The 21,901-nt window shown below is 34.2% G+C and overlaps 1 protein-coding gene across 1 annotated transcript in view; it reads right to left on the bottom strand.

Moving 5' to 3' along the window:
• The window catches only part of LOC145243566 (vezatin-like), a 104,011-nt gene that overhangs the window by 39,572 nt on the left and 42,538 nt on the right, over positions 1-21,901 (bottom strand). The window contains exons 4-8 of the mRNA XM_080106548.1: positions 15,638-15,783; positions 10,432-10,722; positions 6,882-7,028; positions 2,679-2,835; positions 2,034-2,127 (exon numbers count right to left, since the gene is read on the bottom strand). Coding sequence (XP_079962674.1) covers positions 2,034-2,127; positions 2,679-2,835; positions 6,882-7,028; positions 10,432-10,722; positions 15,638-15,783 — 835 coding nt within the window. The remainder of the gene's footprint in view (positions 1-2,033; positions 2,128-2,678; positions 2,836-6,881; positions 7,029-10,431; positions 10,723-15,637; positions 15,784-21,901) is intronic.

The following is a 21,901-nucleotide window of genomic DNA, read 5'->3' on the forward strand; positions in this document are numbered from 1 at the left end:
AAATAAAAAAAAATGAAAATATCGAAGAAAAAAAAAAAATGAAAATATCGAAGAAAAAAAAAAGGAAAATATCGAAGAAAAAAAAAAGGAAAATATCGAAGAAATAAAAAAAAAGGAAAATATCGAAGAAAAAAAAAAAAGGAAAATATCGAAGAAAAAAAAAAAAGGAAAATATCGAAGAAAAAAAAAAAGGAAAATATCGAAGAAAAAAAAAAAAGGAAAATATCAAAGAAAAAAAAAAAAGGAAAATATCAAAGAAAAAAAAAAAAGGAAAATATCGAAGAAATAAAAAAAAAGGAAAATATCGAAGAAATAAAAAAAAAGGAAAATATCGAAGAAAAAAAAAAAAAGGAAAATATCGAAGAAAAAAAAAAAAGGAAAATATCGAAGAAATAAAAAAAAGGAAAATATCGAAGAAAAAAAAAAAAGGAAAATATCGAAGAAATAAAAAAAAAGGAAAATATCGAAGAAAAAAAAAAAAAGGAAAATATCGAAGAAAAAAAAAAAAGGAAAATATCGAAGAAAAAAAAAAAAATGAAAATATCGAAGAAAAAAAAAAAAAGGAAAATATCGAAGAAAAAAAAAAAAGGAAAATATCGAAGAAATAAAAAAAAGGAAAATATCGAAGAAAAAAAAAAAAGGAAAATATCGAAGAAATAAAAAAAAAAAAGGAAAATATCGAAGAAAAAAAAAACATATTGGACGTATTCATTATGGAATGAAATTCTCAAAAAAAAGATGTTCACTTAATTTGATTCTAGTTCCCAAGACATATTTTTTATAATTTTTGAAAACATTACTACACACTGAATCAATAACCAATAGGGAATTGTCTCTATAATAATAAATTTATGCATATAATAATAAATTAAATATAATATTTATGCATATTTTACGACCGGTCAATGCAAATTAGTATATATATAAAAGTGACCTTGTCTGTTTGAGTGTGAGGAATGGTTTCTCCTGTCAATTTTTGGTCTACAGACTTGAAACTAGATATGTAGAGGAGGGGGCTTTGCCCGGTCGTAAAATACGCTTAAATATGATATTTTAATATGTCCAAATTTTGTATATATTATTATAGAGTTGGGATTTCAAAAGCAAAAAAAAAGTATTTGGGTACCATCAGTTAGAATCGAAACCAAAATCGAAAACTGTAACATTCAAAGCTGGTAACGTAACATGCATAACGTAACATGCATATGAACTGATTAAAAATAACCTAAGATGAATGTACAATATATAACAATTTTTTTCAATTTTGACACCTTAAAAACTATTTTGACCGGCTAAAGACCTATAAAAGAACGGAAGTCTATAAAAAATCCAATCATTTGAGGCCCCTAGCGCAGCTCTGTGACTTTTAATTTTGGAAGAGTTGAAAATATGGAGACAGACAGACAGACATAGTGAGTTTTATAAATTAGATTTGAACTTGTGGAACAAATTTGATTTGGTTTTAGCCGGTTAAAAATCGCTGCTAAAGGGTCAAAATTGAAAACATCAGAATCTGAAAGGTGTAAATCGACTAAACGCATGCACATGGCTCAGATGGTAAGAAATAAAGCTGCAGAGCTTTGTTTTGGTTTCTAGCTGATGGCACTCAAGTTATTTTTTTTTCTTTTAAAATCACTACTATATATTGGGTACAATATAATAACGAAAAAAGATGGCGATAGACTATGGTGCCCATTCCACACATCTAGTACCGTTTTTCTGGTATGTTCAGGTATGGAGATGAAGCATTATTCAACTTCTATAGACCCACTATCTGCCTTGGGAATCCATCCGTTTTTAGCATGACCACCATTCTTGAACACCAAGTAGTAAGTATGCCTATTGGTCCCGATTCTATTATCCCCAGTGCGACGTCTCTCTCTATCTTAACTTTTTTCTTCCAGTGATGGGGAAAAAAATATAATAATAAATACAAAATCTGCATAAATTAAGATATCATATTTAAGCATATTTTACTATTGGGCAATGCCAGGACACAGTCCTGCTAGTAATAATATACAAATGGATTTTACCTCTCTGAGTTTCTGGCTGCGCATTGACACAGAAACAGAGTGCCAAGCGTCGGATGAATTCTGATTGTTGCATGCCATAAAGATAAAGCATCGCCTAAAATAAATTAATTTACAGATTAAAGTTTGTAAACTGAAAGAAGGATACACAATTAATGATCAAGACAAAAAAGGTTAAAAGATTGATCAAAAAAAATTTTTATGCTTGGTCAAGAGAAAAAAGTTTAAATGCTTATCAAGAAAAAAAGTTTAAATGCTTAATCGAGAGAAAAAAAGTTTAAATGTTTGATCAAGAAAAAAAAGTTTAAATGCTTAATCAAGAAAAAAAAATTTTAAATAATTAATCAAAAAAAAAAATTTTAAATGCTTAATCAAAAAAAAAAAATTTTTAAATAATTAATCAAAAAAAACAAATTTTAAATAATTAATCAAAAAAAACAAATTTTAAATAATTAATCAAAAAAAACAAATTTTAAATAATTAATCAAAAAAAAAAATTTTAAATAATTAATCAAAAAAAAAAAATTTTAAATAATTAATCAAAAAAAAAAAATTTTAAATAATTAATCAAAAAAAAAAAAAAGTTTAAATGCTTGTTCATGGGAAACTCCATGATAATTATCAAAATCTTAATCAAAGAATGAATACCTTTAAAGCAGTGACAGAAAAGTCATCAGTCAATTTACTCAGCTTTTCTTGTGATTCATCGTCCGCTTGAATCTCCTGTAAACTTGGCCCATAATCTTCCAAAGGAATGTTGGCAAGGTAAGTAGAGGCCTTATCGACCTCGTCAATTAATGGATACCTGGATTAATATTAAGGAAACTTCATTTTCCTTCAATAAATAAATGTACAAATAACAAAATGACAAAAATAGATTAAACGTGTTTGACCTTTGACATAGGCACAGTCGACATTGTCCAGAAATGAATGGGGACTATTGCCCCCAGATTTAATTCAATTTTCTTTGAAGATTGTGATAATTAACAAACCGAGCATGCGTGATCCCTCTTCTATGAGTGAAAAATTTACCTTCACCATGACTAATGCTTGTGCAAAATTTTTAAAAAATGCAAGGCATGATTATTGAAAAAGTGTTAATAAATGAACAAACGAATGATTTGGGTGCAATTTTATCCTTATAATGCCCGCTAGGGAAGCAACCAGAATTATTCCGCAAAATCCATTCCAACAAAAATTTACTTTCACCATGACTAATGTTTGTGCAAAATTTTTTAAAATCCAAGGCATGGTTATTGAGAAAAGTGTGAACAAACAGATGAACAAACAGGAGTGAATTACTAGGTCCAATCTCTCCTTTTGAATTTGTGAAATGAGTCCAGTTTGTAGCAATAGGGTTATCAATGATAGTTTGTATCAATGACAAATTCCCAAAATCAATGATCATCATTAGTTCAAGAAATTGACTTCCGTGTTTCCGGCCAGGTTGTTATTTATTCCGCCTTTTCAAAGTATGACAAGATCGGGGGAGTGTGAGTTTTTTTTAATATCATAAGGATGTTTTTTGGAACAGTAGTTGTATTCCAGCGTAGCAACCACCTGGGTTTTTTTTATACTACACTGGGTTAGGTCATTAAAAAATTCCGACTGCAGAATACCGGTTAAAATTAGGGGGGGGGGGTCTCATTCAAGTCTGGCAAATAGATTAAAAATATTTAACCTTTGACATAGGTATGTCTGACATTGTCCAGGAATGCGTACTCATTAGATTGAATCCCATATTCCTTCTTTTTTTTTTTTTACAAAGGGGTCAACACATATCAAGGACCGGAGGCCACTCGAGGATAAGGGTTAATATGTGTATTGCAGTCATTGGGACAATTGTGTAATAATCAGCTATAGAAGTAATTTGCTATAATTTGATTATTTACGATGACGGCTGAGCAAAAACTTGTTTATATTGCACTTGGAGATAATGATATTGTACGGGGTGGGCCAAAATAAGGGTCCTATCTTCAAATTTGAATAACTTCCACAAAATAAAAGTTAAACTCACCAAACTTTATGTGTGTGTAGACTGACCCTTCCGAGATTTTTTTGAAATAAACAAAACAAATTTTGGCCGAAAAACACTTCTTAAAACTTACATGAATTTATGAATTTTTAAAAATAGGACCCTTATTTTGGCCCACCCTGTAGTTAGCTGGTAAGCAGACCAGCAGAACAGAGTTCTACACGCAGGCAGTTCTAGGGAAGAAACTTTGTTCATGGAATCCATGTTTAGGTTTAGGCAACGATAGAGAGTGGGGAATTTATTGACAGTGATTTTGGTTAGACGAGTTTTTTTTTTTTTTTTTTTTGTGAAAGATTGGCGAGGGGAGACCGTAGATTGGAGCTCAGTTGAACACTTGCCATGAAAATAACGATAAAGCAGGGACATGAGAAACGAAAGAATATGGCAGACATGTTATTTTTTCATCAATCATTATGTTCTCACCTATGAGCAATCAAGAAATCAAATCAGTAAACAGGCATATTCACTTCTTCACGCATTCAATGAAACGTGTGTAAGACATACTATATTAACAATAAAACATTATGAGTGTGAAATAAATACATCTTTGACCTTCAAATCTTCTGACCGACTGTAACCGTAACTCCCTGCACTAATGATTCCCAAAAGGATGAAACACTAGTGTCTGTAGGTATTAATAATTATTATAGTAATAATTATGTCGCCCCCTTTAAGAACTCGGTTCTTATTGTTAAGGACTTTAAAGTTGAAATGAAAGTCAGTCACTTAAGCTTACATGCGCAGATCATGATGTTATGATCGTAAGATCACACTTGCTGTCTTGACATTTACGCTTTATGTAAATGTTAATTCCAACCGTATTTCCCACGGTTAACATTGGCCGTGTGGTTTGTTCTTTGCTAGTGAAGTCGGAGATGGCTTTGTGGCCGGGTTCGAATCTCCCAACTGGCTGTAATCGTAACACCTTGCACTAATGATTCCCAAAAAGATGAAACATTAGTGTCTGTAGATATTAAAATAATTATATATTATTAAGCTATATGGAATTTTCTGTGTTTCATCCTTATGAGAATTCATCAGGCTATTGCATGGAATTCATGTTGCTTCGTGTTTTTATATCTTCCCATTGTACTGGGTTTGCTATTCAGCCAATCAGGTTCTTAATTATTTACACACACATTTATTGTAACGCGCTTAAACAATGGTTTTCCCAGTAAGAAAATAATTCTTCATATCGTCCATTAATGGAAGTAGCTATGCCTTCCCATTTTCAAAAATCAGAACCATAACATCAAGGTTTACTCCTCCAAATCCATTTATTTTAGTGGAATTAGATTCAATGTTTTTCAATAAAATCAAATTGTAAATCTTTAATTTACCCCCTGTTTATTTCTAATGTTCCCTTTTTTACATAACGTTTCACTGATTTTCTTTGATGAAGAACCACTGCACGCTAAAATTATAAGTTGTAAGGAAATATTTTCCAGTGGACATGTATTGGTCGTGGATATATGTACTTGTCTTTGTCAGAATGCAGTTCTAGGGCTCATCTATGGATTGGTTGGTTGGTTGTTTTTGTTTTACGGCATATCAACCTTTTTCAGGTTATTTAATGCCGAATCTAGTTATTTTGAGGAACGATTTTTAATGGAGTATATTTTTTTTTACGTCAGATTCTATTTAACCCATAGTTGGGACCCTAACAGGTACTACCACTCTGGGTCAGAGTGGACCTGGGAGCAATGGCAATTAAAGGGTGGCTCAACATTCCCCAAGGCCCACAAGGTGGGGCCTCACCTTCGGATATAGTTTTAGGTCATATCCAGGACCCTCATCTATGTAAGTTGCTGATTCGCACAAAGGTTATCAGATAAAATCTCCACAAAGCTTGTGTCATTCAGTCGACCAATACTGAGGTTTGCTCAAGAGATTGTTGGTTGGTTGTTTTTGTTTTACGGCATATCAACTCTTTTCGGGTTATTTAATGCCGAATCCAAAGATTTTGAAGATTTGAAGAAAAATTTTTTAATAGAATATATTTGTTGTTTTCACGTCGGTTTCTATTTAACCCATAGTTGGGACCCTAACAGGTACTACCACTTCGGGTCAGAGTGGACCTGGGAGCAATGGTAATTAAAGGGTGGCTCCACACTCCCCAAAGCCCACAAGCTGGGGCCTCACCACTGGATATAGTTTAAGGTCATATCCAGGACCCCCATTGAGGGACTTTTACCCTCTGCAGGGGGGCAGTCGGTGTATTCTAATGCCCCACCGACAGGGCCGGCTCAAGAGATTGTAGATGAAACTGTGCATTTGCAAAATCATCAGTGCAGGGTGTCACGATTAACAACAGTCGATAGATTCGAACACAGCAACAGAAGCCATCTCTGGCTTCATTAGCAAGGACCTAATCCATTCGGCTACCGTTAACTGCAAGAAATATTGTTGAAATTTAAATAGTATGAGCTGCCTTCAATAAGTTTCCAGACTTTTTTGTACAGGCATTTAAAATTGTCGTAGACTCTTGAAAATACAGCATGTTATTGCTATACAATTTTAAATGCCTGTATAAAAAGTCTGGAAACTTATTGAAAACAACTTGTATTAGTTTTAGAATAAGCCTGTTATTTTACTATGATATTCATTATGGAGAGGCTATAGTTGTGTGTCGCATGGTGCTGATCAGTCCGGGTCACCTCTACATACCCAGAAAATTTGTGAGATCACAAAAAAACAAAAAAAAAACAAAAAAAAACAACTGAGAAATGATTGTGTTAGTCTTACAAAATGCATATATAAAAGAAGGTTTGCTGCCTGCAAATTTCTTGAGGGATCGTGTTTTAAGTAAAGGATACTGCTCGAAGAGAGCAAGAGTTGAATTGCGACAAGATAACATGTTTGAACGCGATGCCGAGAAGAGTAAACGTCGAAGTTCGGGGCAGAGCCGGTGGTTGACAGGCGTGGAATGTTCAGTCTTGGAGACAGCGATTTGAGAGCTCACCCTGAAAAGAAACACAAAAAAAGAGATACGTCAAACGTAGATGTTACGGTAAAGAGAAACAGACCAGTCTTTCAATTTGTTTTTAAGAGAGATTTTATTAAGAATTTCAAATGGAAATGTTTATTTAAACCAATGTTTCCCAAAGTGGGCGATACGTCCCCACTGAGGGTGGTGCTTTGATATTAGGGGATGGTAACACACATATATAGAGACAAAAGGAAAACTTTTTATACTAAAGAATACACAAAAGTGTGTGTAGATTTTATATATATCTATATATATAAAAGCGAAAATGTATGTATGTATGTATGTATGTGTGTTCGCTTTTTCTGTATGTCAACAAAAGGCTTTTTTCAGAGAAGCGCTCGCTCGCTTCACAACTTTTTAAAACTTTTTATATCACATATAAATCATAATATCTCACAGTTAACAACAAAGCTCACCTGTCTATTTAATTTGCTCGATTTCGGGAAGATAAATATTCAATATTTGTCGCTCGCCGCATGTGGGTTAGTCTTTTTCCTATAACATCTTGGGGGGGGGGGGGAGCATTCAGCAGTGAATGAATACTATCCCACAGTCAAACTTGACCTCATTAACTCATTAAAACGGGCACCTGCTAAATCCAAGTAATTAAATAAATTCAAACGTGTTTCCGTTAGCATCTCGCGGTGGGGCAATCGTTAACCTCGCACGCTTTTTTTTTCACACTTTAATTTCCAACTTTGCCTCAATGGTTCGGGTTCGATCCTCATACTTACTTTTTTTTTTTACCCCCCCCCCCCCCACACACACCTCCAAACACCCGGGCAATGCTGGGTACCCCTTGCTAGTATATATATAAAAGGCAAAATGTGTGTGTATGTATGTATGTATGTGTATGTATGTATGTTTGCTTTTTGTGTATGTCTGCAAAAGGCTTTTTTCCGGCGGGTTCTTGAGGCCGTCGCTCATTCTTAAAACTTTTTATATCACGTCTAAATGATAATATCTATGACTTAACAACGGGGGGGTCATGTATGTATTTAATTTTCCGACTTTTACCAGCTCGCTACGTCTTCGAAAAGTGAAAAGTGGGGGAAACAGTAACTGGCTTGCAGCGCAAAACTAGGTCAAACATCACACCACTTCCTCGCACCTGTATATTTTACTTTATAAACCTTATTTTAACACGCTTATCAATTCCTCTCCCCTCGTGGCGGAGATGGTTAGGTGTCTGGCTTTTTTCCCCTTTCGTTTCCACCTTCGCGTCAAGGCTTCGGGGGTTCAATCCTACCTTCCAACTAAGACATTTTTTTTTTTTTTTTTTATACACCTCCAAACGCCCGGCCAACATTTTTTTTAACACACACACACCTCCAAACACCCGGGCAACGCCAGGTACCCCCTGCTAGTGTATATATATAATATAAATCTCACCTGTCTGTTTAAATGAATGTATGTATGTATGTCTGCCTAAAACTTTTGACAGAGGTGACGGATTTTCACAAGATCGGTAGCGTTTTGAAGCTTGACCCTTCAAACAACAAATATTAAAAAATTGGCCAAAAACATTAATTCCTTCACCCTCAACTGGGCACTTTTCTACAGGGATGGGTCACTTTTTTTGCCGATATTTTCGAAGGTCATCTCCTCAATAATTAAAAACAATAATAATACTAACATCACACTGAACCAAACAAATGTAGTGTATAAATTTATTTGCTCCTTTGAAAAATACACACTCATACACACAGATCATCTATGTCACTCGTTTCATTGTCGATTATCTCTGTAACTGCAACGAATAAACTTATCATGCATCAAAGATACAAGGAAATGTTTGCTGAGTTTTCTTCAAGGTTTTATTGGGAGAGAACAAATTTATGAGAAAAAAAGAGACTAATAACATACATAATCCTTCACGACTGAGACAATTTGTGTTTTTGTTCCTTTTCTCCACATTAAAAAACCACCCTGGTGTCTAACTCTGTCTTGTAGGGAGGCATTGTAAATAGGAACATCATATCTAATTGTTTATTTTTTAACTAAACAAATTAATGACGTAAACAAACACTTGAGAAGAATTGATCTAAAAATCCTTTTTCTTACAGTGCAAAAACGTGACATCATTTGTCATCACTCGAGTCTGTATTTGTCTACCATGTTTAAACTTTGCCATCTCATCTCAACTTCGCATCATCCATGTGACCATTGTTAAAATTCAAACTAGTTAATGTAATCATTACTGTTAAGGAAAACTCAGCGAACGTCTTCTTGTGTCTTTTTCATGCAAAAAGTTTTTTTCATTAAAAATAGTTGAGGCGATCGACGGTCACTCATGAAAAGAAGCAGAAGGTTAGTAAAAGGCTAGCATGTAGAAACATTCTCATGTAAAGATTATTTTTACACGTCAAGTGGCCTCATACCTTAACCATTTCTCAAGGCCTGAAGGTGACTTGAGGATAAAGGTCAATGAATGTAAAAGATGTTGTAATCATTAATAGTGTGGATTGTGTAGCATTTGGATTATTAATGGCGACAGCTCGATAAGAACTTGTTTACATTGGACTTGAAGGCCATATTATAGTTGGCTGGGAAGCAGGCCAGTGAAACAGTGTTCCCACAGGCGAGTAGTTCTATGAAAGAAGCTTTATTTATGGAATATGCATTTCGATTTCGGCACAGATAGAGAGTGGAGGAAACTGTTGATAGTGGTTGTAGCTAGTCGAGTAGGGTTTTTTTGTGAAAGTTTGGCAAGCCATAGATTGAGGCTCATACGAGCACTTGTCATGGAAATAATGATAGAGCAGAAACAGGCTTGCAACACCTCTTCTGTGGGAAAGTGATTGCAGGGAAGAGAAAAGAGCATCACATACTAGATTTCAAAAGAAAAATGATTGTATAAAAATAAATTATATAAAAATTTGATTATATAAAAATTTGATTATATAAAAATTAATTATATTAAAAATGAATTATATTAAAAATGAATTATATGAAAATGAATTATATAAAAATGAATTATATTAAAAATGAATTATATTAAAAATTAATTATATAAAAATAAATTATATATAACATAATTATATAAAAATAAATTATATAAAAAGTTATATAAAAAATAATCCTATAAAAATTATATAAAAAATAATTATATCAAAAAATAATTATATAAAAAAATAATTATATAAAAATAAATTATATATAAAATAAATTATATATAAAATAAATTATATATAAAAATAATTATATAAAAAAAATAATTATATATAAAATAAATTATATATAAAAATAATTATATAAAAAAATAATTATATAAAAAATAATAATATAAAAAGTTATATAAAAATAATTATATAAAAAATAATTATGTAAAAAATAATTATATAAAAAAAACATAAACCGAAAAGATGATAACTTACAAAGTAAATCCTCTCCTTACAAGTTCCACTTCTTGAATAAGCCGCAGCGATTTCTTTTGTAATGTGATCGCATGTTCAGCCTGTTGAAGAAAAGCCAGAACGCATCGCGCTCTATGTTGCAGGAGTATGACATGCCCAGCAATGACGCCTATCAGAACGACCAGCAAAAGGATGTAAATTTTTACCAGCAGTCGGAAGAGGTTAAAGGTCGGGTTCATTAAGATCGTTGCAGACAAGGGGCTGAACAGGCACCACATGTAGAGTAAAAGAATAGGAAACACGGGGTAGAGACTGGAACGAAAAAGAAACGTTATAATAATAACATCAGGAGCAGCTGATTTGAATTTTAACGAGACGTAAATAGTTGATTGTTTTAAAAAAAAAAAAATCTTGTCATGAGATAAGTATAGCTTAGTTCACAGGTCCTTAAACTATATCCGATGGTAAGACCCCCAGCTTGCGGGTTTTGGGGAGGGTGGAGCCACCCCTTAATTGCCATTGCTCCCAGGTCTACTCTGACCCAGAGTGGTAGTACCTGTTAGGGTCCCAACTATAGGTTAAATAGAAACCGACTTGGAAAAAATATATATATATATATATATATATATATATATATATGTACTAACGAGAAACTGCTATTTGTTCATCCTGGCTACGTCACAGTGGTAAGTCTGTTCACAAAAGTACCCACTGATGAGATGACAGTGGTACGAGACGAGCTGACTTCATTGAAGGAATGCACTTGCATTCTAATTGATAATATAATGGAAATGTTAACCTTCTGTGTAGAAACGTGATGGAATCCGATATATATCGGCAGGATTGGTTGGTTGGTTGTTTTTGTTTTACGGCATATCAACCCTTTTCAGGTTATTTAATGCCGAATCCATAGATTTTGAAGAAAAATTTTTTTAATAGAATATATTTGTTGTTTTCAAGTCGGTTTCTATTTAACCCATAGTTGGAACCCTAACAGGTACTACCACTCCGGGTTAGAGTGGATCTGGGAGCAATGCCAATTAAAGGGTGGCTCCACACTCCCCAAAGCCCGCATATCCAGGACCATATCGGCAGGAAGATTTGGCAATGGGATCACCATCGTCCCTGGTACTGGCCAATGTATACATGGAATACTTTGAGGAAACGGCATTAGGATCAACAGCACTAAAGCCAACAATGTTGCGATATGTGGACGACAAATTCATACTCTGGCTCCATCAGGAAGATGTTCAATCTGTCTTTCTTTCCAAATCTGAACTCCATCTGTCCAACTATACAGTTCACAATGGAAAAAAAAGTATCATTCCTAGATGTGCTGATAGCTCGCATTGGTTAGCGATTTATGTTGTCTGTATAACGAAAGCCAACGTTAACTCCTACCATCCATATAATGTAAAGAAAAGGAATGCATATCAAGAGACAATGGACAGTTTAAGAGAAACCCTCCATTGAAACATCTAGAGCTTGAAATCTGAACCAGACACAAAAGGACAACACTCAGAAACTCACCACAGTTTGTATGCCATAAATGAGGAGCTTGTCCGAAAAACTTCAAAGAATATGTAATCCATATGACATCAGGGCAGTATTCAGGAGTGATTCAACACTCCGGAAACAGCTTGTGAGAGTCAAAACCCCTACAGAAAATATCATGCCTAAGAACTGTGTGTATGAGATCCTATGTAAATGTGGAAAATTACACAAAGGTGAGACATGACGTCAACTAAAAGTCGTAACATGTGGAGAGATTGAAAAATCGGGTATAGCTGACCATATCTGGAAGGAATAGGAAACCATTTACCATTATGGGACGAAGTAAAAATTACTAACAAAAATAACAAATAAAGTTTGTTTATTAATATCGAATGAAACCCCAATGCGTCGTTTCCTCATTTCTATAATGTCATCTACTAAAAGTACGGTTACAGGAACATCGAAATTCTATAATATGTGGAGAGATTGAAAAATCGGGTATAGCTGACCATATCTGGAAGGAATAGGAAACCATTTACCATTATGGGACGAAGTAAAAATTATGGACAGAAGAATGGCGGAGAATAAGACGACTCAAAGAATATATTAATTCTATCTTCACACAAGAACACTTCAACATATTAACCCCATTCTCTCTTGCACTCTTCTACCAACGCTACTAACAAAAATAACAAATAAAGTTTGTTTATTAATATCGAATGAAACCCCAATGCGTCGTTTCCTCATTTCTATAGTGTCATCTACTAAAAGTACGGTTACAGGAACATCGAAATTCTATAATATGTGGAGAGATTGAAAAATCGGAATAGGAAACCATTTACCATTATGGGACGAAGTAAAAATTATGGACAGAAGAATGGCGGAGAATAAGACGACTCAAAGAAGAAGCACATACGCTTGGCAGCAATCAATTACCAAGTAGACTTACATGATATGGGAACCGTTAATAATAAATAATAGATAATATATACAGTAATAAAATATGCAGTAATAAAATAAACAAAAATATATAAATAAAATATAAATATTAATAATAATTTAGTAATAAAAATGTGATATTTACAACTAGAAATAAAATAGGTTTGAGTTCGTACTAGAACTGTCAACATGGACACATGTCTGCAATATTTCATGGCGCAATGGTTAGTATACTTGGAATAATCAGTCTGAAGATTGAAAGAATACAATTGCAAATCACTTAGGACTTCTATCCAAGTTACGGCTGACAGAACAAGAGCATGCCGCCACCTTGAAGTAAATAAATAAAGGGTTCCGTTGGAAATTCCGTCCAAATTCCAGAGTTTGACAGAAACATTCCTGAGTTCAGCAAGATACACGTTAAATCGACTGCAATTGAAACATTGTGAAAATGACACTGAAAATGAGAACAGTAATCCGAATTTAATTTCAGAAACCATAAAACGAATAGTTAATAGTTTTTCAAAGAAATATTAGTTAAACTTCATGTACTCACTGACTGAATATATTAAAATATTTGTTTTAATAAAGCAAGAAAAACAACTCAACTTCATATAAGGTGATAAACATTATGTATAAATTTTCCGTATTTATTTCAATAGTGAGTAGAGCTATACATGAGTAGAGCTTAGTAGGAAATTATGAAAACATATTTACGGCAATTCAGAATTCAATGAAGTGATGTGATGTATGAATAAAAACAGACGAACAAAGGTGTTGTTGATTTTATATATCGGATATCTATTTATTTTTTTAAAATCATTTACATATATAAATCAGTAAATATAGACTTACTGTTTAATATAAATCTAACAGAGATGATAAATGTCTTTGATATTTCAAGAAGAAAACAAGCCAAAAGTATGTTGTAAAATATATATATATATATATAATATATATATAAATATCCATTCAGACAATACAAATGAAAACTTTATCAGACAAAAGCAAAAATTTTTTTTAAAAATCGGAGGAGGGGGGGCAGTGTCAGTAGGAGAGAAGTAGATTTGTTTATTGTGTGTGCATACAAAACTGGCAGTCAGTGAATTATAATGGATAATACAGGTCTTTATATCTCTATAAGTACTTGTCTCTACAAAATTTGAATGAGATTTTCTTAATCAGCATAGTCAAAAACCTTTAAAAGTCATCATTCTAAAGAAAATTGTGGAGGTGAGCCTAATGTACAAATTTACCTCCCACCCATAAAAAAAAGTTAATGTGTGCGCAATGTTGAGAATCCAATAGATGATATTGCTGAAACATATATTTTTGATTTGGCGACGATCGTAATAGATTGCGCAGGTTAAAAAAGTATATTTAAATAAAGTACAAAAAAAAAAAAAAGAAACATAGCTATGCCTGAAAAAAAAAAAAAAACATAATTACTAGAACAAATGTACAAAGCAAGAGAGAGAGGAAATAAATGTTTGTTGTTTTTTCTTCGGCATCGCCATGAAGAAATGTAAAAAGCAAGAGAGAGTTGGGAAGAAAATATACAGAGAGAGGTAGGGAGGGAAAGAGAGAGAGAGAGGAAATGCAAACTTGTGCTGTTAAATGTAAGAAAATGGACGCAGCAGTTTACTCAGAGAGCAAAAGTAGGTATCATTGCGACATCATATTTGAATGGTACATTAGCGTTTGTTTAGCATGTGAATACTGTTAATCTAGAATATAGGAATGGTCAGAGGTCAACCAATCAGAATGAGCAGAATTAGTCTGAAGAGACTTTATTATTTTTGAATTTGAAAAGGGAAAGATTATGTTATGTCTAATAGTTTATGATCCAGTTACGAAGGGTGAAACCCCACATCTGTCTAAAGTGCAAAATTCCTCCCAGTAATTGGGGGCAGTAGGAGGACTTGATATTTAGAGGCAGTAGGAGGGGTCTGTAGCACAGTGGATAGCACATTGAGTCTCTACGGTTCCAAAATAAAAATAGCAGTTAAGCACCTTTACTTCAGTAGTTTACAGGGAATGCTCACCTAGAATTGTAGAGATGGTATTTATTTGCTCCCCCACTGAGCAAATTAGGCACAAGGCCGTTTTTAATGTGAGGTAAAAACCAGCTCCCCTAAAAGTAGGCAAAAAGGGGGCACTCTGGTTACCAAAAATAATAATTGTCCCAGTATAGAGGGTTTCCCCTCCATTGACTGGTACAAATTATCTTAAGTGCAGCATCTGCCGGAACAGATGGTATTTATTTGCTCCCCCACCGAGCAAATTAGGCACAAGGCCGATTTTTAATGTGAGGAGTGAAGGGAGGGGGAAGGGAAAAAGGGGACCAGCTCCCGAGAGGTGGGAAATGGGAGCTGGTTAAAGGTCAGGCATGTGGGGTTTCCCCCACATCTGGTCTTTGCTAGTCATAGCTGGTCTTTGCTAGTCATAGCTTGCAGTATCTGCCGAAACAGATACTACACTTTGATCCCGGCCCGAAGGCCATCTACCTAGAATTGTAGAGATTCAACGCCTCTCTATCCACTGTACCACATCCCGTTGCGGTTAATCTCCTAAAGAATGCCAGAGAAATTGTTGAACAAAATGTGCCGAAACAACAACAACTATGACGATGAGGAATACACAAATTACTCATCTCAAAAATAAATCAAGACTGCAAAACATGGAAGATTCTCATCAATGATGTCCAAGCGCCAAACAATAAGAAAAATTTGTCACATATACAGATATTTTCTTTCAAAATCTGATTGAACTGATCAAAAGTAAATTTTCTCACCAACATAGAAGTGCTTCTTTCTCTTTGGTGAAGTCGGCAGATTCTCTTGTTTCGGAAATGTAATTCTCCAAGAATATTTTATCGTCATCTTCCAAGGATTTACTTTGGATAATCCTTTTCAGCAGGAAATGGTTTTGATAACTATGCTACAAAAGAACAAACAAGGATTTAGAAAAAACAATATCATATATATATATACATATATACATACATATAATGATTGCAACGTCTTGTCAGACGAGTGCCACTCCCTCAGACATTTAAAATACATGAGCCCAAATGCCTGAGGGAATATCTATACAAATATGATGTTACAGAGTCTTAGCTTTGTACGACAGCTAAGTCTCTCTCTCGGTTCAAAATGTTGAGATCCAGCAACAAGCAAGAGCAAGATAGCCAGCAACAAATTAAACTGCAGACCAGCTTAATGCGGGTAATGGTCTTCCGCTTAATGGTTTTTTAAATCAGAGATTTGCTTCTCCTAGAAAGGCTGCCTTCACCACGGCTTACGGGAGCCCTCTCCACCCCAATACACATATACACACACACAAATATACATATATACATACACACATACATACATACATACATATATATATATATAGATCGATAGATAGATAGATAAATAGATATACAGGGTGGCCCATAAGTCACTTTACCGTTTGAAAATGAAACAGTTTTTTTCAAATGATTGTATTTCATTAATTCTTTTTTATTACACAGTTTAGAGTGTGAAAATTTCTTCTGCCTTGATTACGAAAGATAATGTCTCTTAAGTAGCCACCTTTCTCAGCGTTGCAAAGTCGAGCTCTTTCTAAGCTATTCTCCATGACAGTTCTTAACATCGAAGGTTGTAGGGAAAGAATTTCCTGTTGTATGTTTGTTTTAAGTTCTTGCATGGCCTGAGATTTATTTACATACATTTTGTCTTTAAAATATTCCCCAAGCCTGGCATCTGGTGCTGTCAAATCTTGTGAACACGGGAGACCATTCAAAATTGGAATTTTGAGAGATTTTTCAATCTTGAAACATCGCAGTTAACAACTGCATTGTGGTTCTAGCTGTATGTTGCTAGCAATACTCTGACATGTTTGCTAACTGAGGTTGAATAAAATTCACTAGCATATCTCTATATTTGTAGTTTCAGTCACAGTATTTTCTTTTGCATCTTCAATCTGCGGAATATAATATCATTTTTTTTTGTTTTTAAAATTTTCTCATTCTACGGAATATATTATAGTGTGCATTTTTTCTTTGAAATATATCACAGCATTACAAGGTTTTTTTGGATATACTTGCACATAGTTGTTGTTCAGATTGATTACCAATATACAGAATTCTCTTGAGGATTTTTTTATCCAGGAACCTTGTTATATCGTGAGATGTGTTAGATCGATATAACATAAAATATCTTACCGCAGGGAGTCCAGTCTACACGTTGGGTACATAGCAGCTCATGAAGAAAGAAACGTAACACTTCCGAACAAATAAGGAAACATAAAAAAAATCTGTTGCATAACAATATACATTTATTAAGAGACACGCACACACACACACGTACATAGCAGCTCATGAAGAAAGAATGTAACACTTATGAGGAAACATTTCACTGTTACATAACGATATACGTTTATTAAGAGACACACACACATGTAACTACAATTTAAACATAGTAGATGAAAATCAGAAGTCCAAATATGATGATCGATGAATGGGGCACGATGTTCATTTTCAAAGTCACTCTCTTTTCCCTCCACTTTCGGTCGTTGATCTCACGAGAAAACGCAAGAAATTAAAGTTTAGGACCAATGGACAAAGGGAGGCGACTTTGCCCAAAGAAGCAAAGAGTTACTCCCCTTTGCATTATAAATTTGTTCGATCCCAACCTTTGAGCTGTTTATTTTGGACGACTTTTAACTCATCCAGAATACCATTTCAAGAACTTTAAATCTGGTACCGTTGCAAAAGGAACAAACAAATGAAACAGAAAACAAATAAAACCCGACTCAGCATTTTTTTTTTTAAGTGCAAATGAAAGGCATTTATTTGCACTTAAGTGGTTTACTGTTTTGTCTATTTGTTCACAGATGCTACATTTGTTTTCTTGGGGTTGGTGTTGTAATTATCAAATAGTTTGACTTAAAGAAAATCTGAATTAATATTTGTCTATCGATTAATGAATGAATGAATCGTTTCTGACTTAAAAAAAAAAAATATTTGGACAGCGTCGGTCTTTGATTTTTAATGCTCCAGTTGTTAAAGTAGCAAGCACCGACCTAACGACCTTAAACTAATTTGTTTGCATTGGAGATGAGGTGGTGGGGTTTTCTTTCGCACTTTTTGATGTTATTTGCGGTTCTTCAAAAACAATGCATTTCACTTTTGAAAGTCTCTGTCCTGGCTACTTCACAGTGGCACCAGCCAGCACATTCTCGCCCTCAACTTTACACGTCCATTTTTCCCAGCATGCATTTTGCTTTTCCCTCAATCATGTGGAGTATTTTTCTCTTTTCTTGTGACGCAAGTTCGCACACACTTGCTAATTTGCATACATGCTTGCTTTAACAGCTGCTGCTGCTAATATCTTCGCAAGTCAGCTATCCTACAGCTGCTGTTGATTTTGTCACACACACACACACACACACACTTATACATGCTTTGTTACCTATATATATATGATGATTGCAACGTCTTGTCAGACGAGTGCCACTCCCTCAGACATTTAAAATCCATGAGCCCAAATACCTAAGGGAGTATCTATACAAAGATGATGTTACAGAGTCTTAGCTTTGTACGACAGCTAAGTCTCTCTCTCGGTTCAAAATGTTGAGATCCAGCAACAAGCAAAAGCAAGAGCAAGATAGCCAGCAACAAATTAAACTGCAGACAAGCTTAATGCGGGTACTGGTCTTCCGCTTTATGGTTTTTTAAATCAAAGATTTGCTTCTCCTAGAAAGGTTGCCTTCACCACGGCTTACGGGAGCCCTCTCCACCCCAATACACATATACACACACACACAAATATACACGGTGCTAGTTGGCCGTTGACCCAGAAAAAGAGTTCATTCGCCCTTTGGAAGGTCTTGTTTTTAATCCTTCAGGGAGACTAGCCGCCCTCCTCACCAAACAAGTCTGGGGGAACCAGTTTAGTCGCCGGTGACCCGACCATGAGGCAGGTAGTACTGGGTTACATGGTACCAGTAGCATATGACATGACCTGACATAAATATATATATATATACACCTATAAACTTGGGGAGTTTTTTGTGTATTAATATTCATATTAAAAACCATATTTCCTATTTATTTAAAAAGAAAATACAACTTTGTTATATACGGGCTCTGAAATTGCATTTATCTGCAAAAGATCTAGCTAATTTACATATTCTTTTAAAGATTCATTTTAATTAATTCCCCATTAGTTTTTCCGGTTTTCTTTGGGATGATCATCTTTAGTTAACTATTACGTGTAATTATATTCATGCAGATATTCTACATATCTTATACTTGCTTAAGTTTATGTAAAAAGCTTATAGTAAACACAAACCTCTTTCTATATATATTTATGGATGCGTATATATATTTGTTTAAAAAATTTTGTCTACCAAACTCCTGTCAGTTTTTGATTTACAGGCATAAAACTTCATATGTGGTTATTCAAATTATTATGCGGAACTTTACATTTGAAAATCGGTGCAAAAGTGTGAAAATTAAAAAAAATGAAATTTGCCAGCTGAAGGTCGAATATTGATGAGTAGAAATCTGGAGCTCGCAGTGGTCCATCCTGGGTCCAACTCTCTTCCTGATCGACATCAATGATCTTCCAAATCACATCCTTAGATCATTCGTAGACATTTATGCTGACGACACTACTATCTATGGCAACACATCAAAGGCTGTAAACAACCAAGTTCTCTCTGATTCTCTCTCCTCTGATCTTGAGCATGTGGTACAATGGGGGAAAAAGTGGCTGGTTACTTTTAATGCATCTAAAACCAAACTTCTATCTTTACATCATCAACACTCTGATCCACATCTGGCATCAATTGAAATGGATGGCTCTCGTCTTCAGGAGGCATCAATGGAAATGAATGGCTCTCATCTTGGGGAGGTTCCATATTTTGACAAGCTTCTGGGCTTGACCTTTACTCCTGATCTGAAATGGAACACGTACATCAAATCCGTTGCCAAGGTCGCTGGAAAAATGGTGGGATCCTTCTATCAATTTAGTAGATATCTCGCTGCTGATGCAATTCTCTACCTATGTAAGAGCCAGGTACGTCCAAGGATGGAGTATTGTTGCCACATCTGGGCAGGAGCTGCTAGAAATAGCTTATCCTGCCTTGACAGAGTTCAAAATAGACTTCGTAATCTAGTAGGTGATGCCCTTTTCTCTTCCCTGGAAACTCTTTCTCACAGAAGAAACGTTGCAAGCCTGTCTCTACTTTATCATTATTTTCATGGCAAGTGCTCGTCTGAGCTCCAATCTATGGTCCCTCCCCCCTCACCAAACTTTCACAAGAAACACTCATCTAGCTGAAAACATTATCAATAATTTCCCCCACTCTTTATCTGTGCCTAAACCTAAACGTTGATTCCATGAACGAAGCTTCTTTCTTAGAACTGGACGCCTGTGGAATTGTCTTCCGTTTTCCTGCTTTCCAGCTGACTACAATATGGTCGTCTTCAAGTCCAACGTAAACAAATTCTTGATGGGCTGGTCTCCTTAAGTAATCCAATTTACCAAATTTACACTACTAATGATTACTATGATATTGTTCCATGGACTTCTGTACACTCTTTAACCGTTATCAAGGCCCAGAGGCCACTCAAGGATTAGTGGCGACTCCTATGTAAAAAAAAAATGTATGATGTAATAGCTATTGGTTCATGTTTTAATTTTTAGCCTTGCAGTAAACATGTCTTCATAGATCAGTCATTAACGTCAAAGGAAAAAGTTAATCATAAGCTGAACGATTTGGTTTCAATTCTTGGTGGTGCCACACGAGTCATTTCGTTTTTAAAATTTTTTAATTATTACTATATATGGAGTCCAGTATAATATAATAATAAATATGAAATCTGCATTAACCAAAATATCATATTTAAGCATATTTTAGGACCAAACAATGCCGGGCTGCCCGCTAGTATATATATATATATATATATATATATATATATATAATGTTAAAAGTCCACGTGTGCTTCTAGGATAGTGATTTAAAGGTTATGAGGGTTTTTTGGACCATGAAAAATGATGTTACTTTTTGTATTTAATACGTTGCAACATTAACAAAATATTAAAAAAACAAAATCTTCTTCCACAAACGGCTAAAATGATTCACGTGAACTTTTTCGAACATGATTGCTAGGAATGAACGCTGTCCACGCTACAAATCTCCAGTTCTTTCAACGGTTTTCGTTTTCTTTTTGATACTTTTTTGTGATCAAGAGCGGAGGTCAGCTTGAAATATAAAAAATAACAATAAAAATATTAAATACAAAAAATAACATCGTTTTTCATGCTATATATATAGATATATAGCATGATAAGATGAGGTACAAAATTGGAGCAAATTTTCATAAATTTATCGGTTGTATAAGATGACTAATAAATCACAAAACTATGTTTGTTTAGCCTAGGCTAGAGATTGCAACATCCAGTATCTTATGAAATATTCAAATATTGTTTTTTAAAGATGATTTTTTAACTTTAAGGGTCGTCTTATACACCGAAATATACAGTATATATATATATATTGTGTACAGAAAGTTGTTAGTTGAGAGACGTCATTGGTACCGTCGGTTTCAAGCCCGATAATAAGGCCCGTTTAAGGTATCCTTATCAAGCTCTCTTCAGCCAATATTCGAATATGAAGAGAGCTTGATAAGGATACCTTAAACGGGCCTTATTATCGGGCTTGAAACCGACGGTACCAATGACGTCTCTCAACTAACAACTTTCTGTACACAAAATATAAGTACGCTCTTAAAATTTGGATTTTCCTTTTAATTGAGCACTCTGCTGGAATTCTTTTTCCAAAAAAAACTAATCGTATATATATATATATATATATATATATCTTATTTATAATATTCAGAATTTTATTATGTTTATATAATTGAGAATTCAGTAATCGTTCATATACCATTAAATTTTAAGTCAGTATAAAGTGAATTAATTTGCAAGCTTTAAAATTACACTACTTGTTGCTATCAATCCAACTTTTGTTGTCTTGTTTTTATATATATATATATATATAT

This window comes from Euprymna scolopes, chromosome 22, assembly GCF_053919585.1.
Source record: "Euprymna scolopes isolate OS-2025 chromosome 22, ASM5391958v1, whole genome shotgun sequence".
In the NCBI taxonomy this organism is placed as follows: Eukaryota; Metazoa; Mollusca; class Cephalopoda; order Sepiida; family Sepiolidae; genus Euprymna; species Euprymna scolopes.